Here is a 26,565-nt window from a genome sequence, read left to right on the forward strand (position 1 = left end):
CTAAAACCCAAACAGGCCTCTGAACGGTATCCATGGTCCGCTGCACTCTCCAGTATCTTCTGTGTACCAGTCCCATTGTTCCATTCTCCAGACCTTTCTGCCATTGTCTTGGGAACCAAAAATAAAATTCTTAAAATCTCAGTCCACTATTCCATTATTTCTTTAAAGTTCCTTCTTTAAGAATCCTCAAAGCTGCCAGGCGGTGGTGGCACACGCCTTTAATCACAGCACTCAGGAGGCAGAGGCAGAGACAGGCAGATCTCTGTGAGTTCAAGACCAGCCTGGTCTGCAGAGCAAGTTCCAGGACAGGCTCCAAAGCTACACAGAGAAACCCTGTCTCAAAAAAAAAAAAAAAATCTTCTAGACTGCTGTAGTGCCCTCGTTGTCTAGGAAATGCAGTTATCTCAGCAGTTGGACCTGTTTCCTGAATGCAGAGTGACCCTTCTGTTATTTAAAGATGTAAAAAATGCAGGGGACTTGAGAAAAAGGCCATGGAAGGATCTCTCAATGGTTCATTGATAAACCCTCATATGGTTGTCGATCCATTTCAGATACTGGTGGCAGCAAACAAAGCCATTCATCTCCACAAGCTGGGAAAAATGAAGACAAGAACTCTGTCCACTGAAATTATCTTCAACCTCTCCCCTAATAACAACATTTCAGAGGCTTTGAAAAAATTTGGTATCTCAGAAAGGAACACTTCGGTTCTGATTGTTTACGTTGAAGAGGGAGATAAACAAATACACCAACAACACCTAATATCTCAAGTGGAAGGTGAGCAGGTGCCTTTGGAAAGCCTTCCAGAAAACAAACCTCTCAGAAGTCAGAAAGGCATACAAACTGTCACAAGAAGAGAGCATTGGGACATTATTGGATGCTATCATTTGTAGGATGTCAACAAAGGATGTTTTATAAGATGCCGCAAAATACTAAGACATGATCTCAGCGCTAACCACTAGCTGTTCTTTCGTGGTTATGAAATTAACATATTCATCACTGAAAAAGGGAAAAAGAAAACACATCAGCCTGCTTTTTTACGTCTTAGAGATAGTTCCTGTCGTGGTATTTGTCATTGTCTTCTAGTCTTCTGTTTGTACTTGAACGTATTTACTTTTATACAATTGAAATAAAAAGTGTAAGCACCTAAAAAAAAAATCTTCAAAGTCATAGTGACTAATGCCTATGCTCCCCTCACTCAGGAGGCTGAGGCAGGAGGATTGCAATGAGTTCAAAGTCTGGGCTACAGAGTCAGGTCTTGTCTCAATTTTTTTAATCAAAATGTTTTTTTTAAATCCTGGAATCTAATAAAAATTATATTCAAGAGTGGTTTATTTTTTTTAAAAAAAGGAACAGATATCACTTTTATGAAAGAGTAATTTACTTTAATAAAGAATAAGATCAATACTTTTTCAATGGATACAAAAATAAATATTTGGATTACAGATTCATGCGCTAGCACTCACGGAGGCAGGAGGTGACATGTGACACATTGTGACACGTGGCCAGCAGACAGACTGTCCTGGCTTCAGAAGAGATGTTCCTGGCTTTGGCCGAGGGGGAGAAGCAAGCCCCGGGTTCTGTTCACAGGCAGCACACACTCTGGCGACGGTGTCTGTTGAGCTGGCCCACTTCTGCCACCTCCACACAACAGCCATGAAGTTCTCCGTGTTCTTTGGCTTTTCTGGTTGCAAGGCGTGGCCTGCCGAGCCCCTCAGCCCTCATACTTTCCCCCACTTCTCAGAACTACAGTCAACAGGTAAAGCTTTTCCTGCCCTTCACTGTGGAATGCTGAGCACATTAGGAGGGACCCAGGCTGGTGACAAAGGAGAACAGATCCAGGAGGTCTCTCCTGTCTCCAGACAAGAGTGGAAGGAAGAGGATGCTCCCTTCCAATGAGCTTGGCATCGGCACCTGCTGTGCACGGATAGTGGCAGTGGCTCACTCCTACAGGAAGCAGCCCTGGAGGCGGTCCTGCGGCCCCACAGCCAGTGATTTAAATTACTTAGATACTAGACTGGATGGCCAGACTGAGGGCACAAACGGGCCTCTGTCACAGAGCCGTGCACTAAGTTTTTCACCCTGGCTTCTACTCAGCATGCTACAGCTGGGCATTCTGCCCTGTGCTGTGCAGGATATGTACCTTTCTCTGGTATGTGGGTGGGCACCTCTAAGCCTAGAGTGCAATTTGGACATTGCTTTTCACTGGGCCTTAGGGCTATATGTGGAGTGGGACAATGGAAGGGTGAGATGCGTATGGACAGGTCCTCTCCACAGTTCCTGGTCCTACCATGCCCCACGCAAACCCCCGCCAGCTGACACAGAGTCATGGGAATTGATGAGCCACAACGAAAATTCATATGAAACCCACAAGCAGTATCTACGCTCCTATTTATAATCTGCCCTTTACAGGAAAGGTCCAAAGTGATTGACAGCGGTCATGCAATACAAATATTGTTTAAAAAATGAAAACCATTTAGACAGGAGACAGAGGTTACCTGGGACCACCTCATTACAGAAGCTTTTTGAGAAAAAAAAAATGTATCAACTTACTTTCTCAGCCTTCTGGCCAAAAACTAAAAGAAAAGGGCCGAATAGTAAAAAGATGCATTGTATACAATCAAGCAGGGGAAGTCACAAATCTCTAGGACAAAGATGGCTCTATTGGCAGACTGATTTACTGTCAAAGGGACTCCAACATGCAGAAAGAATAGCCATTAATGGTAAAGGAAAAAACTCATTTAAAAAAATGTTTTAATTGCAGGGTTCTGGCCACAGCCTCTGCAAGCTTTCAACATCTGCCTGAGCAGGAGCGTGTCCATGGCTGGGCTTCTTGAGGCCCCACGGGGGACACTGCCCACCCTAGTCAGGGGGGTTCACATCCTTCATAATCCTGTCACTCAAAGAATCATGACACTTGAGTCTCGGGCGAGGTGGGATGCCCGGAAAGAGGCTTAGACGGTGATCTGTTGATTTTCTCTGAAAAAGGGTCTCTGATGTGAGGCACAAATATCTGGAAACATCCGGAAGGTCTGGTCTAGCTGGGGCTCCTCCAGGGCTGGCATCAGGGAACCAGCACCACAGGTCTTGCCCGCTTCCTCCATCATCTGCCTGGCATAAAGCTGCTCCACCTGCAAGGGCCATGTGCCAAGTCAAAAAAGGAGTGGGAGGAGAATTGGGGCCTTCCTCCACCACAGTCCTCTGAGCCCCTCAGTGACGAGAAGGGGCTGGGCAGGCAGTACTCCTCACATTGCTCAAATAGGGGCTTACAAAACTGGAATAGGTCACTTAGACCTTAGGGCCACTGGACAAGTGAAGATTTTCTGAGGAGGGAGGAACAGGGGAAGGGAGGAAAGGAGAAGAAGGAAAACACAGATGAAAAGAGCCCCAACCCGGGAAGACAGAACACAGAGGTGGCGGGAACTCTTTGCAGCCTGGTTTGCCCACCTCTGCCCCAGTCACACAGGTGAAATATTCAGTCCTTGCTGTCTCTATTCACCCTGGGATAAAGTTGGTCCCATATAAATGAGGGTGAGGCGACCTGGGCACGAGACCGAAGCCGCTAACTCTCACCTGCACCAGGATGAGCTTGGAGCGCAAGGGCGCTGTGTCCGGAAACTCCTCCCCGAAGCACAGCACCACCCTGCTGTCAGGAAGGCGACTCTGCGAGGCGTAGAACTGCTGCAGTTCTGGAAAAACACAGAAACCAGTGAGCCTCTGAGCTGTAGTCAGTCAGGCTCCGGGGTGGGCTGCAGCGCTTGAAAGGAACCACATGCAGCCCACAAGCCGAGGACTGGACACACAATCACGCCACCTCCCCAAGGACCCTGCCAAGGGCTTGGCTGAGGCCCTGGACTCGGCGTATCTAAGCAGCTCCCAGGCTAGGGAACAACCACGAGCTTCATTAGCTCCACACTCTGGAAAGGAAAGGCTCCAGCTCTAATATCCTGTCTACCCAAGGGAAACTGAGGCAAGGACCCCCGGGCTGCTCAGGGAGACTGTGCAGGTCAGGCTTCAAAGGGTTCCCCAGCTATACCATCGCCAAAGCCCTCAACCCCTGAGGAGTGAACTCAGTCCGTGATGCAGGAGGCACAGGGTCGGAGGTGGGTGTGAACTCTAAGGCAAGGGCAGCCAGATGACTCAGTACTGACCTCTGAAGAACTGGTTGGTGTCAAAGACCTGCACCACCTCATCCCGCTCCAGCTTGTTGGGCCTGCCCTTGGACACCACCGCGTTGCCGCTGCAGAACACACGGCCCTGGCACAGGCGCTTCACAAACACACCCTTGCGGTTGCTGTGCAGGAGCACACCACGCTCCAGGTGCCCAAACAACTTCCGGGTCACCTGCCTCTGCCGCTCACTGGGGATGATGTCAGCTGTCGGGAAGCACACCAGCTCCAGGCCATCCGGCCCATACATCTTGGGAAGGCCCGGCTGGCTCAGGGATAGGCGGCAGCCCTCGGGGCAGGTGGTAGTAGCCTGGCCCACGTGCTTGCCCCCATAGTAGAAGCTGATCAGCATCTGGGAGAAGGCTGTTGGGGGATGAGAACACAGGGCAGTCAGGGGCCTGGGAAGAGGGGGAGCCCCAGGCCCTCCTTTCCAAAGGCCCAGAGTCTCTTTTCCCCTTCCAAGTGGTGTTTGCTTGTGATCCCAGCACCTGAGTGACAGAGAAAGGCCAATCCTAAGGCTGACTGGCCAGCCAGTCTCTCCTACTTGGTAAGATCCAAGCCAGTGTGGGAGTCCCTGTCTCAAAAAATAAGATGGACGGTATCCAAGAAATGATACCTAAGACTGGCCTCTGGCCTACACACATCACACACACACACAAACATGCATTCATGCACACACACACACGAACATGCATTCATGCACACACACACATGAATCTGCATTCATGCACACACACACGAACATGCATTCATGCACACACACACGAACCTGCATTCATGCACACACACACACACGAACCTGCATTCATGCACACACACACACGAACCTGCATTCATGTACACACACACAAACATGCATTCATGCAACATGCACACACACACAAACATGCATTCATGCACACACACATGAACACGCATTCATGCAAACACATTCATATTCACATGCATCTGCACACACAGGAACACACACATGTGAACTTATACACACGATCTAGCAAGACCTGGGAACTGTGCCAAGTTCAGGCCATTTAGGCATTGCCTGTGTAATGTCCCATGAAGTGCCCTGTGGCTCTGCTTCCCTTGTCACCCTGGACTCGGTGGCCTTTATTCAAGATGGGAAGGCACACCACCTATGAAGGTGTGACCATCACAATACCATCTTCCCAACACACGGTGACCTGGGATTTCCTGGATTCAGGTGGAAACCTCTGCAAAATCCTGCACACAGCCTGTCCTCCGGGAAGTGCTCTGTCTGGGAGCTACCCAGGGGGCAACTGTGACAGACAGGCTACACTTCCACCATCCCTTCACTCTGTCACCTCAAGAACTAGAGTGCCATTCAGAGCAGGGACGACTGCCTCACACATGCAAGGTCCTGGGCTACACCCTCAGCACCACAAGTGCAAACTAATCAATAAACAGAATTTAAAAGAAAGAGAAGAACTTCAGTTTGGCACCAACAGACCATAATAATCCCAACGATCTAACTTGAGCCATGAGGCTGGAAATTTATCAGCACTGTATTTTGCTTTCGTTGGCTTTGGTTGGCTTCAGCCTCTGGCTTCCTGTATAAGAGGTGTTGCTGGTGTCCTCTTACAGGCAAGAGCAGCAGCATTCCAGATAAACTTAAGAGTGAAGAGACAAGAAACATACACTGCAGAGGGCCCAGCAGGCCCTGAATGACAGCCAGCGTGGAGGCGGGGCTCCAATGCTGGGAGTTAGGCAAACCCTGAGTTACTGTAGGAATAAAGAGAAGAGCCCAGAGCTAAGGGCTGGAGATGCTCTGTAGCTGCTCTAAACAGAGTTTTCTTTCCACCAACAGCAGCCTGAGGTGTCCTCGGCTTCTCAGAAGCCCAGGCTTCCCTCTGGAGCCACAGAAACTGACAGCTCCCCAAACCTATAGTGTCCTGGAGCTGTGTGGTCACCAGCAGCACCGCTGGGAGGGCCTGTGTGAGTAACACACGCCGCTGGGGCCAACACTGCTGTGCATCTGGAACACTCAGACCCTTCCCTAGGGTCTATCTGCTAGAGCGCCCACCGCTGTCCACAGACTCTGTCATCCCCTGCTGCTGCGACATCGTGTTCTAGAGTCACCTGAGGAAAGCAAGCTGTTTGGGTTCAGGTCATCAAGCTCACATTTGGGGAAACTGAGGGCCAAATCGACCTGGTCAGCAATTCAGTGATAGTACCAGTGAACCTACTCTTTGCTCCCTGCACTCCCCACCAGCCAGGTGAGGAACCTCTGTGTCTGCATCATCAACAAACTGACACATTCCCTCTGCACCCTGGGACAACTGAGGACTTCATTCTGAGTGAATGGAGACTCAGCATTGCATCTGCCTCTTATACTGTGCCCTGTGCCCATATTGTGCCTTGTGCCCACACTGTGCCCTGTGCCCACATGATGCCCTGTTCCCACACTGTGCCCTGTGCCCACTACATACCCTGTGCTCATGTTAAGCCCACATTGTGAACTTCACCCTGTCATCTCAGAGGAATTTCGGAACCAGAACCCCTCAACACACCCAGGAACAGCAAAATGTCTCAGAGATGCGCCAGCAGGACTGGCTCAGCAAACCCATGCTATAGCATCCTGAGCTTGGAGAAAGGACAGGTGGACGGAGCATAGGTGCCAAGCTGCCACACCTCACAAGTGACAAGTGCAGACCCAGAGGAGAAGCAGGTGATCAGCGTTCTCCATGCTATGATGCAAGTCTTCACCCCACCACTGAGATTCTAAGAATCCGGACACAGTCTAAGCCTACTTTAAATGCATCCACCGAGGACGCTAGCAGCTCGCCCCACATGTGATCCCAGGCCCACCACTAATATCTAAAATCAGGATCGGCACTATCACCATCAGCATCACCATCATCTCCACCATCAGCATCACCTTCAGCATGGGATTCCAGCATCGCTTCCTCACAACTGTGCGACTTGAGGCAAGCGGTTTCACCCCTCTGTCTGCTTTTCATCAACAAGGTAGAGAAGGCAACAGCACCAGCTTTGTGGGGGCTTTTGTGTGACCACATGAGCTGGGGGAACAGGACAATATATGGCCTACAAATAAGCCCTCTGAGACTGTGCACCACAAACCCTGGTCTGCGGAGATCCGGAGGGGTGCTGAGTCAGGGGCTTTGGGCCCATCCACACACTGGACCCCTGCTGTGTGTTACTGGTCACTTGCAACCGTTTTGTAGATGAGGAAGGGAGGCTGAAGAGGCGAAAGTGCAGTCCCTGCCAGCCTAGCTGTTCTGTGGGGGAGCCTGGTCTTGCTCTCCACAGCAGGCTGGCTCTGGCTCATTCTGAAACGCTAAGACATGCCAAAAAATCCTCGCTGTTTAATCCGCTCATTGACTATACACAGACTGGGAAACAAGCTGGCAGCCTCAAGAGAGTTGGCAGCAGGATGGCACTGAGATATTCGGGGGCGGATGGCAAATAAAGAGCGGCGGCTCACACCCTAGCACTCCAGAGCCTGAGGCAAGAGGGTTGTGAGTTTATAACCATCCCAGGCTACACACTGAGACTGTCTCAGAAAAACAGTTAAGTTTTAAAATCCGGACCTCTGAATTTTTCTGATAAATAGGAAGTCCATAGAACACTGGTTACCCACAGAGAGGCAATTACCATGGGGCAGCCCTCAAGGCCATGGCTCTCCACAGTGTAACATTCTCCCTCATTCCTTACCATTCTTCGCCACCCATCTCCCTCTCTGTCACCTCTGTAGTCAGAAAACCAGGAGCCCTGGCTGTGGCTTATCTACAGAGGCAGGGTGTGTGACCTGGGTTCTGGAAGAGGAGCTCCAAGCAGTGGTGGGGACTCCTTGCTTTCCTCACATCTGCTGAGACAGCTCTACAAGGCTCAAGGACACTTCCTCCTCACAGCCTAACTTTACTGCTCACTCAGTTGGTCACAGGTCTGGGCCAGGCAACGTGCCCCCCAGAATGCATTGGTCAGCAGATTCCCAGGGCCACAGCCCAAGACTGACAAGGTCAAAGGCTGAGCCCATTAACCCAGGCCTCCTGTGGGGGATGAAGGGGGCTTGAGAACAGGCTAGGAGGCAAATGCCTTCTGAAACTTGAAGGAGCTAGGGTCTCTTATCTACAGCCAGGTCTAGAAGGACCCCAACACGCAGGCTAGCACTAGGTAAAGCATCATTTCCTTTGTATTTTTCTTACTTGCTGAGCACCCACCTCTGCCCTCATCATGGCCCCCAGGGCATGCTTCTGCCTGAGCTCCTCTGAGTCTGCCATGAAACCAGACAACACCGTGGCTCCTGGGAATGTATAGTGATGCCACCAGCCCCACTACAGGCGGCAGTGAAGATGGGATACCAGGACAGATCCCTGCTCTGGGGCCTATCAGACTCATCACCCAGGACCTATGAAATGGGAAATAACCTATCTCCATAACCTAGAGGAAGTTGGAGTCATGGGTAGAAAAGGGCCCACAAGAGTGTCAGCCTTAACCCTGGCACCCAAAATCGTACCGTAAATACCACCCACCACCATCAGCACCATCACTATCAGAATCATCAGCATGGCTATTATCACCATTATCAGAACTATTACCTCCAGCACCACCACCATCAGTACCATCAGGACCATTATCACCACCACCATCACAATCATCACCGTCACTATCACCACCACCATCACCATCAGCACCAGCACCACCACCATCACCATCATCACCGTCACTATCACCACCACCATCACCATCAACATCACCGTCACTATCACCATCAGCACCATCAGCATCACCATCAGTACCATACCCAACAGCATCATCAGCAACATCACCAACGACATCATCGGCACCAGTACCACCAGTCTCAGCAGCATTAGCACCATGTTACCATCAGAAACAACCTCTGTGGGGACAGCTTTTCTCTGGAAATACCTCTTGTCTTAAGAAACTGAACTTTTACAGTTAGCCTGGCCCTGAAACCAGGTTAATAATTTGCCTTTGAGACCATTGAAAGTTTTGTCGCCATCTGTCTCCCTACTGTGTTCTCTGCCCATTTAACCTGCCTTTAAGAAAACAATGTAACCAATCTTACTATGCCTTGGATTTCCCATGCAATTAGCTTTTAAAACCCAAGCTAAATAGTAGTTTTAATCTTAAATTATGAACTTTCCCATGTCCATACCAGAATAGTGTGAGTAAGTGTGTGTGTGTGTGTACATGTATGCATGCATGTGTGCATACTATGGTAGTCATTTGCTGAAAGCAGCCCATAGATTAAAACCAACCCTAAACAAAACAAATATCCCATAAGTGTTAGAAGCAACATGAGGATAAAAATTAATAACATATCAGCTGGGCAGTGGTGGCACATGCCTTTAATCCCAGAACTCAGAAGTCAGAGGCAGGTGAATATCTGTGAGTTTGAGGCCAGCCTGGTCTACAAGAGCTAGTTCTAGGACAGGCTCAACAGCTACAGCAAAACCTTGTTTCAAAAACCCAAAAAGAAAAAAAAAACAAAAATTAATAACATAGCAACTATTCTGGATCAGCTGGGGTAAGCAAAGTAACTTCTTCCCTTATAAAACTCTGCTCAAGATCTCTGTTAAAAAAATAATAATTTCCCAGTATTTTCACACACTGTGCTAAATAAACACAGAGCAAAGCACTTTATTAGGGTCAGAGAGACATCAGACCCACATAATAAAGTGACACTGACCCAAAGACAACAAAACAGTTAGAAGACACAAGGAGAGAGGTAAAGAATTCAAAGATACAATCTACATCACCATTAGCATCTGCACCAGCATCATCACCTTCAGCATCACTGCATCGTCACCATCATCATCACCATCAGTATCACTGCATCATCATCACCATCAGTATCATCTACATCACTGCATCATCATCACCATATCATCTGCATCATCACCATCAGCATCACTGCATCATCATCAGCATCACTGCAGCAGCATCAGCAGCACTGCATCATCATCACCTTCAGTATCATCTGCATCATCATCACCTTCAGTATCATCTGCATCATCATCACCATCAGCATCACTGCGTCATTATCAACATCAGCATCACTGCATCATCATAACCATCAGTATCATTTGCATCATCATCAGTATCATCTGCATCACCATCAGTATCATCTGCAAAGCAGGCTACATTATCTTCTGCACTGCTGCTTCTGAAGACCCTCTGGACCAACTGTGGCTACCTCAGGAAGATGTTCAGCAAATCTGGGCCACTTGTCTGCTCCCAAAACCACATAGAATGAAGAGGAAAAAACAGTCCTCAAAGCCTACCCCCAGGCCACACTTGTCCATAGAACCTCATGACCCCACCCAGGTCATGAGACTGTTTTCAAACAGAGCCTGTGCCATGCCCACACACCCAAAACACCCTAGTACCTGAATGATGTGTGTCATAGGCAGCATACCCGGTCACCAGTGGCAGGCCTGTAGGCAGAGAATAGAAAGTATAATCCCACCTGGACTGGTTCTGTGAGCAGGGAGTGACTCAAATGTCCCTGGAGTATGGATGGGACACTAATAAAGCTGGTGTTGATGCTGATGGGCAGATCCCACTCTATGTGAGCTCTCGAGCTCACAAACACAGAAACCCACCAGGGCAAAGTGTTTCCTCGGTGCTCTGGGATCCTGTCCTTGTGCCAGAAATCCACAGGACCATGCTCCCTTCCTACCAAAATGTCACTGGACTGTATACAACAACAGGGCTTATCTCACAGGGGAGCCTGGTGTCCCAGGCAGCTTTCCCAAAGACATCTCTGAACACTGGGCCCCTTGCAAGACACTAATACTCACGGCCTGGAAACCTCATAGGCCTCCAGGGCCAGCTAAGACATCCTGGCAGCTCCTGTCTTAGCAGGAAAGAGGTAAAGGAGGAAACCAACGTGCCTGTGAGCCAAAAAAATTGCTCACACACTATAGCAATTTATATTATAGAGGGCCGGTGAATGGCCCTCTAAACATCTATAGCCTGAATGTACCCACCAGATGCTAACAAAAGGGTGAAGCCCTTATTTAACTTTCTAATTCCCCTGGCACCGCCAAGACATGTAACTGCCCATTGTGGTTCCAAGCTATTGCCCTGACTGGGCTCCCTTCTCTCCAGAAGTCCTGGGTCTCTCAGGGTCTAGGAGTGTCCTGATCATCTGAATGGAACAGTGAACCTATGTGAGCTGGGAAGGAGAAGCAGGGTGGCTGAGAGCTGGGGCCTCCCTTGAGTCTTGGGGATGTTGGCAGACTCCTCCTCTCAACTTCCTGGGGGTATGGGAGGAGAGTGACCATGCATAACCACCTATTATAGACCAAGATACTTGTGCCTTCCTGGGAGCTTGCACCTGGCTAACTCAGCTCATGGCTGTGATTTTTTCACCTATCTAGACTTAGTAACCTTCCACAGGACATAGGGCCTAACAGTGACAAGTACCCCCAACCATAACACGAAGTACCTAATGGCTGGCAGTGCCAGCCATACACACTCACCTGCACTGGGCTGCTGGACCCACCAGTCAGGAAGGACCTGGCTCCTGCCGGCCTCTGGTGGGGATGGGCTCCTTTTGGTTAGACCCATGTACTCATCCACAGAAGGCTACAGGACCAGGTGACAGAAAATAACCGTTGAGTCACGGGTCTCCAGCACAGCCCTCCCTAAAGTCCATGCTTGTAAAACCCAATATCAGATACACAATGAAAGCCACAAAATCTGTCACCTTTATCTCATGAGACAGAACCTGACCTTCACTTTGCAATTCATAAGACCCTAGACTACAAGCCCAGCAGCTGACAGTTTAACCAAGCTTGTCAAGGCTATGAAAAAGCTCACTGATCTTTTGATGCCAGGAGACATGGACCAGCTTTAGGGCAACTGGTACAGTGACGCTGAATGAATCCTACTGTGCAGTGAGACCCTCACTCAGAGAGTCACATCCAATTACAAGAGGTCCTAAACCTCCTTCGCTTGTGACCCTAGTGTGCCATCATATTCATCTAATTGCTTCAGTGAGTTAGCCAAAAAAAAAAAAAAAAAGATACTGAAAACAGGACGCAGGACCAAGACCACCCAGAACGTCACAACTGCCATTTGCCAAAAAGCTGGGCCACACGAGGCAGGTGTTGTTGGCTGTCTGTACTATCCCACGGCCAAGCTTCAGGGTGCACAGCTGATGAGCCATTGCTGACAACAATCTTGGTTTTGTTTCAGTGACATTATGGTGCTGGGGATGGAAGGCAGGACTTTGTGCACGCGAGGCAAGCACTCTACCACTGAGCTACATCCCCAGTATCTTTTCCCTTTTGGTTTCAAGACAGGGTCTCATGGGAGTTTCCCACCTTGAAGTCATTCTGCAGCTCAGACAGGCTTTAAAACTTGCCATCCTCCGGCCTCAGCCACCTGAGTAGCTGAGATGACAGGTCTGGGCCATCTGTCATCTAAAATGCCCTCCTCTTCCTTTACATGAGCTGAATAGGGTTCGTTAGCTATGAAAGCCCACCTTGTGCAGACATTTAAAATACAATAGAGATGCTAAAAAGAGACACACAAAAGGCCATCTGTTTAACTTAAAGAGACCCTATTGCACCTTCAATTACAGGCTACCAACCATGCATGCATTATCAGTGGATTATTTTAAGATCTTGGTTTCGCATGTGCTGTTAGGAACTAGACCTTAGGCTTCATGCACCACAGGTGAGCGCTGGGTCACTAGCTAGTCCCCAGTCCAATTAGTGGATCCAAAGGGTCTCAGCCATCCAATTACAGTGGCCATTCAGGAAAAAACTTTGTAGGTTAAAAAGGAAGCCATATAGTTGCCAAGAGGGCCAATAGGATGACCCTATGGAATGTAATGGAAAAGGTCATGTTTTATCCTGGAAGCCAGGCTGAGAAACAAGGCTAAGACCACATGGTGACGTTTCAAATCTGCTATTCAACATGTTTAAGTAAACTTGGAGCTTAAGAAAGCCTTGCCGGAGGCTCACAGGAGAAGACAGGACATACAGGACCTGACCAGGACAGGGAGGCTGGCCTAGGGAGGTGGCCAAGGAGTCCTTCACTCTGCCTCCTCAGCTAGAATTGTCACTTTCCTGGAGGGCCTGAGGCGCTCAATGCCTGTGAGGGGTAAAAGTGATGTCTGTCCCTCCCTGGAAGGTGTTTGGGAAGCCGCACTCACCTCCTTGATTAGCTCATCGATTTCAGAGCGACCACACTCCATCTCCGTGACATCGTTCATGCAGCCTGCAGGCACCACGCCCAGCTTGCCTATGGGAAAGGGGATGGACACCATGACCCAGGGCGGCCAAGCACTGCAACCTTTTATAAAATGCTGAGTTAAGGAAACAGAGGTGGTAAGCGTCCTCCCTGGCTTTGACCAGCAGCTGCTAGAAGGTTTGGGAAAGACTCAACTGTGCCTTCTCATGGCCTGGTCATCTGATCAGCTAGGTCGAAAGAGAGAAGTGGGTGCTGGGGGTTGTAAACACAAGGCTTTTAAAGGACAAGGCTTAGACTCTGGCTTCTTCCTCCTATCTGAGCCTTGCCTGGTACATTTTATACCAGACGTTCACTGCCTACATATTGAAGATAAGTTTGCTAGTCCGGGTATTTGAAAACATCCAGTGATTTACTGAAGAATATGCTGGCAGATGGGGAGCCAGGTAGCAGAAAATCTCCTTGTACCCTCCAAATATACATGTGTGTGTCTGCACACCTCTGCCACATGGCAAAGTCACACCTGTGCCCTGTTTCACAGCCCCCACCTGCCTCCAGGGGGCCCACAGCTTTATCTGCTGGCATCTGAGCCCAGGTGGCTTCTCGCCCACTTTGCTCCTCTTCCCTGATCAGAATTTGCCTTAGAAGATTAGCATCCATGAGATACGGCATGATCAACAAAGCCCCACCAGGCTCCCAAATCCCAGGGACCTGTGCAATCTCCCTACCACTTCACCCAATGTAGGGGCTCACTCAGAAGCCACTGCTGGCGCAAGAAGAAAGCAAGAAGATCCCCCTCCCCCACTCCCCCCAGAGAGGCTGGCAAATCACTCAGGTTCATAGTACAGTGTACCAGGACAAATGCTACGCAAATGCTGTGTTCCTCTGCTCAGAAGCCTGCTGCGCCTTCACCCCCAACACTGCAGGTGATGGGGCTCCACCCGTGCTATAAACAAGTCAGGGCCATCTACCAGGTCAAGCCCGGCTGAGCCTGGGGGAGCAGGGCGCTGAGAGAAACTTCCCTATTGCTTTGAATCGTTTTGAAGACACACAGTCTAGAGACGGGAGTAATTAAGGCTGTTGGACCTTCCAGAGGCTGCGCAGAATGAACCAGGCCCTGGGAGCCATAAGGCTCTTCCAAGGAAGGTTGCTGAATAAGCCTTGCCACGGTCACCTATTAGGACTCTGAGTCAATGCAACCAGGTGTCCATCTGCAGGTGACTAAGCTACAGATGACCAGGTCACACAACACTGCCAACCACGGTGCCACCACCTGCACCCGTCAAGCATCAGTTGGGTCGGCTTCCTCTTTGGGGGATTTTTTTTGTTTTGCTTTTGAGACAGAGTCTCACTCTGCAGGCCAGGCTGGCTTTCATGCAATCCTCCTACCTTGGCCTCCTGAGTCCTGGGATCATACATACAAACCAACACTCTTCCTACCCCTAACAGACTAGACATGTCACATCTAGTATTTCATATTCTCCAACAGGCTTTGTCACCAGGTCAGCTCCCTGGGGCGTGCCAGACAGCTCCGATACCAGCTCTCTGTCTATATGTTTGAGTCTTGGTTTTCACTTCTTAAAAAATTGTATGCCTGATGTTCAATACCCCCACCGAAGCATGAGGACAAACCCAGAATTTATGTCCAGCCCCAAGAACTGTTGCAAGGCTTCGGCTATTAGCAGTCTGCCTGTAAGTTTCCAAAGAAGTGAAGTCACAACTCCACAAGATTCTTTACGCCTGTGTGGAGTGGCTGTGAAAACCAAAGCTTTCAAAGACCCTCACAGACTCACGGTGGAGATTAAACAGCTCTGATTCTGCACAGAACACGGGTTTAAAAGGATTCTGAGGTTAGCACTGAGGTCGACACACTCTGATTGATTGGTGATGTCTCACCAGAGCACAGGCACACACCGTGTGGCAGGTTTCCGCTGCCCCTGCTTTCGTCCCATTACAAGTGCTTTAAGGATTTTACTGCTGGAAGGGACCTCAGGAATGATGTGATCCCCGACAGCAGTCACACGCTGAGACCATCAGTGAGGCCACTGCTGCTGTCTTGTCTAACTGGAGAACTCTTCACTCAACTTTAGCCCACACTTTCCTCGCCCTCTAGATAGACCTTCCCCGGCCTCCTCTGTAAACTTCTAGACAGCAAAAAGGAATTCTGCATCCCATGCTCTGCTACGGCAGACTATTAGGGGGAGGGTACACCGAGCTCGGGGGCTCTGCTGGGTTCCCGCTCAGACTATGACCCAGAGTGCTCTGAGCCTTGACCCAGGCTACCCTTCCCTGCCTCCACATGGCCACTCCCTCAGCAGGAAGCTGCCACTTGACAGCACATGGCGTGTGAGATCAGCAGACCAGCTCTCTGGGTCTGCTTACAAAAGAGAGAACAACTTTGTTTAGCTAAAGCAGGCACCCAAACCCTGTGGGTGGCACACCTGCTCTGTGGAGACCAAAGGCTAATGGGGCAGAAGAGGGAAGGTGAGGGAGGGTCCTGGAAGGCTTCCTGGCCCCAGCGGATAGTTACATTTTTGCTCTTCCTCCGGGACAATTCGGTAAACTTTATATGGCTCGGAAATGTCCAGCTGGGATCGATCGGTCACTTCCTCAAAATCTGGGCTCTTGTTCAAAGCACAGCGTAACCTCGTCTTCCACGTGGCTGGCTCAGCTTTGTCCCCCTCTTTAAACTTCCCTTTAAAAACTGCCCAGGCCTGAAGAAAGAGAGAGAAACACAGTCAACACAGAGGGACACAAACCACAGAGTTCAGCATGAAGCCAGGACTGCAAACCCCCTCCTCCCCAGAGACTTTCTTGGCCATCAACTCTTGTTCAAGGTCAGCACTCCATGGGACTTCAGGGAGACCACTTTGTCTACTGTATCCGAAGAGACCAGAGCAACACTCTGCAAAGCCAGAATTTGAACCCACGTCCCCAGCTCCCCACACCCTGGGATACATCTTTGGCAAACTCCTTCTCTGGCTTGAGGTCATGACGCTTGAAGAGAAAGGTGCGCATGGCTTCACCAGTATGCTCAAAACAAAGACTTTCTGCTTTTTCAGATAAAGCCCTGAGCATGAAAAGGGAACCGTGTGAAACAGTTTGAATGTGACCACCATTCTTTCCTTTTAATAGAAATTTTGTTTTGCATTTTTTGCCTGATCCTGGCCATTTAAAACGCGATGGATTGCTCTCCCTGTTAAATGTCTCTGTTTTTCTTCTGTGGTTTCTTAACAGCTACTTTTCCTGACCTGTCTAAAGCTTATGATGTAAGCAAAGACCAAAAATTCAAAGCAGGGCCTCAGTCAATACAATGCTTGCCATGCAAACATGTTCAAATCCCCAATGCCCACAGAAAAAGCTGGGTATGTGTGTCTGTGATCCCAGCACACGATAACAGAAGGATCCCTAGGGCTCACCAGCAGCCAAGCTAGCCTAATCCGTAAGCTCCAGGTTCAGTGAGAGACTTTGTCTAAAGATCTGAGGTGGAAGGTGATAGACAAAGACACCAACCCAGGACCCCTGGCTTCCAAAGGCACACACACCAGGGCACATGCACATTCATGACTCCAGGGAACTCTAAGGTTCAAGGCCAGCGCTCTCTGAACTGTTGATGCCAGATTCTGTATCTCTGCTCGGCAAGAAGCTGGAAGAACATTCCTACCGCTGAGCCTGAGTGGCCACTTCCTCTCTGACATAGTTGTAACCCACTTTTAGAAATATTTCTTAAGTAGATGGTTTCCAACCCTGGCCTTTATTGTAAACTGCATTGCAGGCCACTTACTAGCTTGTGGACTGTTGTGAATTCAAAGGCAGAAAAGAAAAACTGGCAGACTGTAACAGTGATATCAGGGTTGTTTGTGATTACTGGAAGGTTCTGCCTCTTTGCCGCTGAGTGAGGACCCCACAGTGAGGACCACTCAACACACTGTCTAAAGCATTTTCCAGCAGTACCTCCCCCTGGAGATAGCCATCCAGGACATCTGCCACAGAAGGAAAGACCCCTCTCTAAACCACTGAGTGAGCCCATGCTCCAACAGTGCCTGAGGAGGCACAGAGGCCACAGCAGCGCTGTAGTCAGTGGGTCCATGATGGAACTGTCCTGCCTCAACAGCGCCGCCCTGTTCATTCCTTCATTCGGGGCTCACGCTTCCTCTGCGAGGAAGGCCTGGAGGCTGCTACCATCAAACCAGACTCCATAGTCAGGAAGCATCCTAATAGCAAGGGCCTGCCCTGAGCCTTGCCACATCTGGCCAAAGACCAGCTCTACAGGACTGTCTTGGCTGCCTGGTCTCTCGGGGTCACCCAGGGCCGAAGCTCCAGAGTAGGTCATGCTGGGACTCACTGCTTGGAGTTTTTCCTCAGCTGACATTTAAAATGCAACACCGGGAATGTACCTCAGCTGATAAGAGTGTTTGTCATGAGTGCGTAAAGTCTTGGGTTCAATCCTCAGTGCTACATAAACCACACAAGCAATCCGAGCATTCAGGAAGTAGAGGCAGGAGGATCCAGAGTTCAAGATCATCCTCAGCTACATAGCAAGCTTGAGGTCGGCCTGAACTATGTAAGTCCCAGACTCGAAACAAAATAAAAAATTAGCACCTGTTTCTTCCTTCAAGGCCCTCTGTGTATTGATTGGGTGGTGTGGTTGCTAGACCTATGACCAGTAGGGCCCAGGGAATCTCAGCTGTTGCCTGATTGATGTAAGCTCAGAGTCTTTTCAATCTCCATCTGTGGTCTACACAGGAAGCAGGCCCCAAGACACTGCCTGCAGACAGCACTGGACTCTCTGGGATAATCCCTTTTCCTCCCCACAAAAAAGCAAAGCATAAACCTTTTCCTTCACAGCCACATTTTTTAAAGGTTTTAATTATCTGAGAATAGCAGGTTTCCTACTTCACCAAAAAATCCCTAACATGGCTCTATCTGCCCAAAGTCTCAACACAGGGTCCCTTCAACCGTCAAGGAGTTTGGCTGATGATGCAGAGACACTCCACCCCACACAGAACAGCTCAGAAAAGCCTCTCTTTGCTCTGTGTCTCCTGGACTGTCCCCCTCTCCACACGCACTCGCCTCCCCATCTGGTGGGCACCCGTTTGTCTCCGGCCATTCCTGCCGAGATTGTTGTCTCATTTCAGATTGCCACACAGAGCGGCTGCGTAACCAACGGAAACACTGGGAATCTTGCGTGTTCTTCTCAATGCTGTTGAAACGGCTTGTTGGCCATGAAGAGCGTTGCATAAGATGCATAAATCTGGGGCTTTATTTCAGGACTCCTGGTTTGCTGAAACAGGGAACTGGCTGAAGAGAGACTTACTGTCTCCTGCAACAAATGAGACCCCTGGTCCAGCACTCTGCCTTTTCTGTGGAAGAATCATGATGGTCGTCCTGCCAAGACCCTGCACCTCAGGTTAAGTGTCAATGCTCGTCGTCACCAGCTCAGTTTGGGGTCTCATTGGAAAAGGGAGACTGTGCCTCAGAGTGCAGCATTCAAGGCAGTTTGGGCAGTCGCAGTGCTCTGCAGGCTGGGCTTCCCCCCCCCGCCCCCCAAGATCCCAGTCTTGAGTCAGTTCTGGTCCTCAGCAGTTCAACTTGCCTTTCTCCCCACCCCCAGCTCCCCTGAACACACAGAACCAAAGGCAGTGGTTTCCAGCCTGGGCTCTGGGTCAGGCCACCAAGGCTGCAGCTGTTCACAAAGTAGAAGTCTGGGTTGACCACGACCTGTAGCCCTGAAACTCCCAGAGAGAAATGCAATGCCTAGGACCTTAGAAGCACCCGCTTTGACTGCGACAACCCACAGGGGGTCCTGACCCAGCCTGCATGCAGAGCTGGGCTGGGCTGATCCTTAGGGAGAAACCACCCTACTTCTCAGTACAATAAAGGGTTAAGACCTTGAACCATCTGACCCCAGACGCTGGCTATATTACACAAGGGCTATGAGACCTGGAGAAGCCACATCTCCTCCCAGCGCCACTGCAGAATGTCAACAGGAATATCCCCCGCCACACAGGGTGAGATGAGGAAAAGAAAAGACTAATTCAAGCTGGCTCTCACCCCAGCTGTCTGACCTGCTCTCAGTGGCAGCACTGACTCCTCTCAGAAGGGGAAACAGCAGGGGCAAGCTCAGGACGCCTGCCCCTCAAACCCTGACACAGAAGCAATGATGGAAGCCTGTCGCCCTTTCCGCTGGCCCTGTCATGCCAAGCAGGAGTCTCACTTTGAGAGAGTAAAGACCAAAGCCTTCCATAGTACACCGAGCGGAGCCTGGCAGTACGTCAAGGCACGGGGGTGCAGGATGGGTGGGGAAAGCACACTTGGCTTCACAGGGGAACATGCTAGAGCCAAGCACTCTTCAGTGTTTCCCTTTAAAAACTGGGCCAATTGTTTAGTTGTCAGGACACTCTAGAGTCAGGGAGAAATCTGAAACTCCCGCGTGGGGATGCAGGTGCCTTTTACCTTGAAGATGGAAGCATCCACTTCCTGATTGTAATCCTGCTTGCCGGCATGCTTCCAAGGGATACGGAACATGGTCTTCTCGTCGCTTTCCCATATCAGCCCCGGGTACAGGCTGCTGTCAATCTGCTCAATCAGCCACTGCCGGAGCCGACGCCCGCCATTCCGGTCACACATCCTTGGAAAGAAACAGATCTCTTACTATAATAAATGTGCCTTTCATGAGTCACGGTAACCCCAGAACGGACAGGAAGATCAGGGATCCACACAAAGCTGCTGGCTTGGGAGAAGTCTGGGCCGGTGCCAAGAGAAAACAGTGGCGCCCCATGACCCTAAACCCAAATGAAAACTGAAAGCCCGAGGGACCCAGAGCTGCCTGTCCGAAGGTGTGCCCCACCCACGGCTCTGGCTGTGTGTCCCAGCTCTCCCTGATCTCCTGTGTCAGAAAGACACTGAGGGCACCTGCAAAGAAGCAGCCGCTCTTAGATGATGCTGTACTTTGCTACAAGCTGCCCACTGCTCTGAGAACGAGCCTAACCACTGATACCCAGAGGCTGTTGTCCCTGGCAGACTTTAACCCCGGCACTTCCTGAGAAAGGGGGTACCCTCAAGGGTACCCCCTCTTACAGGTTGTCCTTTCCTCGCTGGCGTGGTAACAGTAATGTAGAAGAGTATAGGGTCTTATTCCCACTGGGAATGAGTCAGAGCTGAAGTCATGTTCCAGCTAGGTGACCTTAAAGCCATTTAACCTTGTTGGGGAGTCAGTCTGGGTGATGAGCGTAAAGTACCTGCATCAGGGCCTGTGCCCTAGAGGACTCCTCCAGTAACACAGATCCTCGGGGACTCTTATGACCAACCCTAGACGAGAGCAAGGCACGGTACAAAGCCAACTCAGGGGCTCTGTTTCCAGGCCCTACCATCCCCAGACACCTGATGGCATCCTTGGACATTCTTGCCAGCACTGCCAGATAAACATTCCCTGCCGACTGGGGAAAGAGAGCATTTGTGCCCTGAGTCTTGCAGCCAGTGTTTACTAGAACAGCCTGGAAATCCCCACGGCAGTTGGACAGATGCCCACCCCAAAAACTAGAACACAGCATTTCTAGCCTTCCAATTAAAATGTGACCTCTTCAGGCAGGAAAGAAGTCATCAGCAGTGAGGAGACACGATATCTCCAAGGACATGATTACGTCCAGAGCCAGCATGGCCCACAAAGCAAAACGGCAGTCAGGAGTGTTGGGAAGAGCTGCGCAGGTCAGAAACTCCGGGCCACTGTAGGTGGCAGCGGGAGCAGGAAAGCAGGCAGCGTCCTGAGAAGAGGGAGGTGAGATCTCTTCAGGGCTGGCTTAGCTTTTCCACCCAACAGCCCCAGTGGCCACCTGTGGGCTTAGAAGTGGGTGAGGGCTGAAGTGAAGATGGTCTCTGGCTCTGTTTTTGTTTTTATTTTTCAAACAGGGTCTCATATCCCAAGCCGATCTCCAACTCCCTGGGTAGCTGAAGATGGCGTTGAACTCCTGATCCTCCTGCCTCCATTCTCCACTTTACAGGTACTAAACCCAGAGTTTGTGCGTGCTAGGCAAGAGCTCTTGCCACCTGAGCCACATCTCAAGAAAAAACTGCACGTTGGCTGGGAAATCCTGACCTCAGTCAGCAAGGGCTCTTCTCCTTGGGAAGCCATTTGATTCTCAGCCTGAGGACCTTCACCAGAAAAGCAGGGGAAGAGGGGATATGTCAAGAAACCCAGAATTCTAAAACAACTGTGTTTACAAATGACGGACCAGAAAGGAATACCTGAGTAGAGAAATAAAAGCCACCAGATACCTCCCCAAAAGCAAGTAGGGTGCTAGCTCCCACAGCTTGCTCTAAGGAAGACAGAGGCGGCTCCCCTGACTTGATAGTATCTTATGAGGTCTGCAAGGATAAATGTGGGTAGGAGCAGAGTGGGGGGCTCAGGATACAGCAGAGGAACTGGTCTCTAAGGAGATGTCAATCAGAAGCCATCTCAACTTCCCCCCGGAGATGGATTTGTAAACCACAGGCCCTGGCACCTGAGCCCTGAAATCTAAAGAGAATTCACTGGCAGGGCTAGACCTCTTTCCAGAAGAAAGAAAGAAAGAAAGAAAGAAAGAGAGAGAGAAAAAAGCCTGGCTCTTTTTCATCAGGGCTCCTCCGATGACCAATACCCCAGAACTGTGAAGGACACCTGCCGAAGAAGGTGACAGAGAAAAGAATGGAGTCACTGGAAGGAAAGGTGAATCACAGACCGTGAAAGTTGGGAGGTTAAAATCCTCTAACCCAGCTTCCTCTTTGCTCAAAAGAGGAGAAACTTGGAGGGACAGCCGTCCCCTGGGCACGGCATAAACCGTCAGCACTGTTCCCAGCTCCCAGAAGTGATTTTATTCATTCTACAAACAGAAGCTTCAGCTGGGATCTGAATCTCAGCACACAGACAACACTTTCTATTTCCTCTACAGTCACCTCTGAGGTCCTAGGCAGGCAGAGCCTGACCCCTTTATAACTATGGACAATAATAACTTACAAACAGGCTCACATGATCGTAGCTTCCTCTTCTTGATGTTAAGGGAGCATTCCCTCTCTTGGCCCAGTCCTGTCTACAGCTAACCCAAAGTCAGAGCACTAAGTCCTGGCCAGGCTTCTCACACGGCAGTTGAGGCAGAGGCTCACCCCACACAGATGTCAGCATCTCCACCAGTCATATGTATCAGGGCTCACCCCATGCCATCTCTTTCCTTCAGCCCTGGGCACCACTCTGGCTACTACGAAGCGGAAATATCCATCACGGCCATTTCTCTCGCGCGTGCCCCAAGCTTCCTCTAGCCACTGAATTACTCCCAGATCTTCATGAAGGAGCCTTGCCATAGCTTAAAAGAACAACCTAGAATTGTCATGTGACTGCTCTTAACTTTGACTTTAAAAGAAAAAAGTGGGGCCATTGGTGGTTCAGCCTGAAACCATAACTCTCAGGAAGATACGGCAGGAGGATCTCCAGATTTCCCAAACGAACCTGGGCTACAGAGTGAAACCCTGTCTCGAAACAAATAATAACAATTTTTTTAAAAAAGCCATGGGAGAGAATTTTAAAATTCTAGAACATTTATGGCTAGTTTCTATTAGTTTCTACCCCCTGAACCCCGTCCCAGCTGTGGCTATGGAACCCTTCTCACCAGGAACTGTCTACCCTACAGCCTGGGGCCAAGCTCACAACAAACCAGTCCTGGCAGCTGCAACCCACACGGAACAGAACTTTCCTCCCAGGGTCAGCTGGGCTAAGGCGCAGTCAGTCCTGCACCACTGGGCAATCAGACAGCCACTGGTCAGAATCAACGCCTGTCGACCCCTGGGCAAGCCCATGCTTTGGATAGTTCACTCTTGGTAACCGAGCTGCCTGCCGCGCGGAGATTGGCAGGTCTTACATTACAGGGGGTCACTGTTTCTCTTCATTGTGAAGTTGCCCATCAGGCAAATTTTAAGAGGAAAGGCTGGGGGAGAAGGTGGCTGTTGTGGTGATTGCTGTTTTAAGAAGCCGTCAGCCTTCGGGAACAGGCACCTGCTAACGTACTGTACACTTCGTCTGGGAACGAGTGGGAGAGGCAGCCCCGGCCTGCGCGCCCTCCCCGACCGCGTCCTACCTGCTGCTGATTCCCACGCTGCCCGCGCCTCCGCGACCGGCCGCGGGCTACAGGATAGACGCACGCGCCCCTTTAAGGACTGGGCGGGGGCGAGGGCGGGTCCCATTCGTGCGGAGCGACGGCCTCATGAACCAATGGTGCGCGACAGGGACGCGGGCACTGCCCATTCAGAGCTTACCGCTAGGTCCGCGTTCTCTGAAGCGCTGGCCTTTCCGAGAAATCACTTCTGCGAGTCCTGGCGCCCCATTGAGCCCTTTTTCTCCCTTTACCCCGGGGGCGGCGCGGGAGGGGGCTGCCCCAAGGAAGGGTTGGGGGACTGGGGCGTCCTCCCAGGGTCAAGACGGCTGGTAGTGCGCACAGTTCATTCTTGCGGTGTGGCTAAGGTTCCAGGGCGCCCCTGTCTCAAGCACGTGTCGGGGGGGGGGGGGGGGGGGGGCTGCCCTGGGTGTCACCTGCCCGGATTGGGGTTGCAGAGCAAAGGCCGGTCCCAGAGCTGCGTGGTGAACGACAGCTAACTTCCACCGGCCCTAGTGGAAGGAGGATGACCACCTGAAACTGCCCTGGGGTCCGGGAAACCTGGGACGTCGCACGCGTTGGGGTTGGGTTGCCACCCTGGAAGGCTCCGCAAACATTCTTTGTCCAGTGGTGTCAGGAACCGGGCCGGAGCCTGTTCCTAGCCTGAATAGGAAGTGAGGGCGAGGAGCCTTAAGTGAGGTAACCGACTTTTACTGCCTACTGCCAATCACTCACCTCTGGCCAGGTTTGCCGGACTCATTCATCTGGGTTTTCAAAGAGAGGGAAATGTTGGAACCAGGACAAGGACTTTTAATTGCCCCCCGGATACAAGAAGTACACGGCTAAGTTTCAAATAAATACAAATTCAAGTAAGAATTTTCCAGTCTTCTAATTCTAATTTATCCTAATGAGCCTGTTGGTACACCTGAAGGGCATTTGTGAGATATAGATTGTCAGTTGTTAATTCACTGATCAATACTGTCCAAAAGTCAAGAGCCAAGTGGAGTTCCCTGGGGCCAAAGAATTACAAATGAAAACTACTTTTCAAAACTCCAACTCGAGTAGTGTGGGAGTGTTTTAACGTGTTTTCTGTGGTGAAGTCAGAGTCCAGAAATCAGAGACGCTCGACAAATTCCCACAACAGACCCCCATATGAATTTATACTCCCTTCTTTTCCCAAATATGCCCCTTATGAATTGATGCAGATTTTCCCACCTGCAAATGTTGTCAGAGGCACAAAACTCAAATGTCCAGCCAGCCTGCCTGCATCTTAGCTAAAGGTAGAGAGCGCTAAGGGAAACCAGCCCCAGCATGTGGTCCTGGCAGCAGGTGTCACTGTGCACACTGCAGGACACCAGTCTAGCCTGCCTGACAGCTGTCCCCTGTCCACTGTCCTGAGGCCACGTGTGCTTCAGGAGCGGCTGCCTAGTCTATGCTTGCTAATGTTTTCACAGAAGTCCGACACATTTTCGCTGACAGCACAGGTTTCCTCTCGGACCTAAGAGAACCCAAGCCTGCAATGGACACTGACTCGTGGGTGAACACTGGCAGGGTCTTTGCAGGTTGAAGCATGAAAGTGGTGTCTCCAGAGAGCCACGTGTAAATGTCCTACGTGTCAGAGGTGGTCGCTCAGGAGGACTGTGGGATCTTGCCTCTCACAGCCTCCAGGGAGACAGAGGGACTTTGGGAGACAGGCATAGGCATATCTCTCTAATGCTGAGGCTAGGTCACAACACCACAGAAGAGAAGATGCATCTGCCGGGCTGACCTCAGGAAAAGAGCCCCCAAAATGTTCTGAAAGAGGCCATCACCACCTCCCAGCTCCTCAAGGAAAGCAGCTGACCATGTTTTCTACATCTGCAGGACACACCTTCCCAGTAAGACCTAGTCACTGCTGCAGTGACCGGACCTCTTCTGAGGGCCCCTGGCATGAATATTCTCACCAAATCTGTCTCTCTCTGTCTCTGTCTCTCTCTCTGTCTCTCTCTGTCTCTGTCTCTCTCTGACTGTCTCTCCCTGTCTCTCTCTGTCTCTGTCTCTCTCTGACTGTCTCTCCCTGTCTCTCTCTCTGTCTCTGTCTCTCTCCCTATCTCACTCTCTGTCTCATTTTCTCTGTCTCTCCCTGTCTCACTCTCTCTCTCTGTTTCTCTCTCTGTGTCTGTCTCTCTCTCTCAAACACACACACACATATGTCTTCTTGTCACCTAAAAGAGTGTCTCCTTTCCATTCACCATCTGTGTCCATTAGACCAAAAACAGGCATTCCCCACCCATAGGTGTCAAAGGGCTATGGTCAGGGTGTCAGTAGGGCCTTCTGAGGACTCCGGGAACAATCTGTGCCTGGAGGGCCCATCTCCCAGAGGAATTCTTACCTTCTGGCCTTATTCATCTCCAAAGCGAACAATAAGCAGACAAGTCCTCCTCATGACTGATCATGTCCCTGGCTCTTCTCTGCAACCTCTCTGTTCCACTAAGAGCTTTGTGACTGTATTAGGCTCAGCTGGATGACCCAGGGTCATCGCCCTAAAGTCAGCTGAGCACCAGCCCTGGCATCATTTCGGTTCTGTGGATTTTGACTTGGGCATCTTCGAGGGACCATTGTTCTGACTACCACTCCATCCTCAAGACCCAGCTTCAGGCCTTTTTCCTGTGCCAGCCTTCACAGACCTTAATTTTAAAAACCCAGATTCCAGTGACACTGCCATCTTTAACACAGCACATTGCACATCTTTTTGTTTATTTTAAATTTGTGTCCATATTGGAGGGGGGGAGGTGTGTGCACACACGCTTGTGAGTACGGATGTCAACAGAGGCCAAAAGGGGAGAGCGGATTCCCAGGAGCTGGAGTTATGGTAGACATAGGATGCTGGGAACCCCAACAGACTTTGGGTGGTGGAGCAGGCAGATGAGAAAGGCTTTGAAAGAATGCACTTTACTGGGGCTCACACACCATAAATAAAAACAATAAAATATGAGCTGGCATTCGGAGTGTGGGAGGAGGCAAAGCTGGAGAGGCAGTGTGTGGTCTAGAACATCTAAGCCAGAGATGGTAGGGCATGCCGGGCATCCCAGAGCTCA

General features: G+C 50.4%; 1 protein-coding gene and 1 pseudogene across 1 annotated transcript; one reads left to right on the forward strand and one right to left on the reverse strand.

Moving 5' to 3' along the window:
* Nucleotides 1–393: 393 nt before the first annotated feature.
* On the forward strand, nucleotides 394–915 carry LOC121447575 (annotated as a pseudogene).
* Nucleotides 916–2,733: 1,818 nt separating this feature from the next.
* Irf8 (interferon regulatory factor 8) lies at nucleotides 2,734–23,515 on the reverse strand. The gene is made up of 9 exons (XM_041650974.1): nucleotides 23,474–23,515; nucleotides 19,827–20,001; nucleotides 15,901–16,084; nucleotides 13,336–13,424; nucleotides 11,654–11,759; nucleotides 10,556–10,603; nucleotides 4,149–4,529; nucleotides 3,571–3,686; nucleotides 2,734–3,128 (listed from the first exon to the last, which is right to left on the reverse strand). Exons 2-9 carry the CDS (start codon nucleotides 19,998–20,000, stop codon nucleotides 2,952–2,954), a joined length of 1,275 nt encoding a protein of 424 aa, XP_041506908.1. The 5' UTR covers nucleotide 20,001; nucleotides 23,474–23,515; the 3' UTR covers nucleotides 2,734–2,951.
* Nucleotides 23,516–26,565: the final 3,050 nt, after the last annotated feature.

Source organism: Microtus oregoni, unplaced genomic scaffold (assembly GCF_018167655.1).
Source record: "Microtus oregoni isolate MIOR12 unplaced genomic scaffold, Mior012 000004F_ref0000308, whole genome shotgun sequence".
NCBI classification, from domain to species: domain Eukaryota; kingdom Metazoa; phylum Chordata; class Mammalia; order Rodentia; family Cricetidae; genus Microtus; species Microtus oregoni.

What these genes read in the sequence shown, in the direction of transcription:
- Irf8 (XM_041650974.1), bottom strand. Translation starts at nt 20,000, where the DNA reads ATGTGTGACCGGAATGGCGGGCGTCGGCTCCGGCAGTGGCTGATTGAG. An exon ending in CCCGGAGGAAGAGCAAAAAT is followed by an intron (nt 13,425 to 15,900) that starts GTAACTATCCGC and finishes CCTTTCCCATAG; the next exon opens with GCAAGCTGGGCGTGGTGCCT. An exon ending in CTATGACACACATCATTCAG is followed by an intron (nt 4,530 to 10,555) that starts GTACTAGGGTGT and finishes ATCCCCCAACAG; the next exon opens with CCTTCTCCCAGATGCTGATC.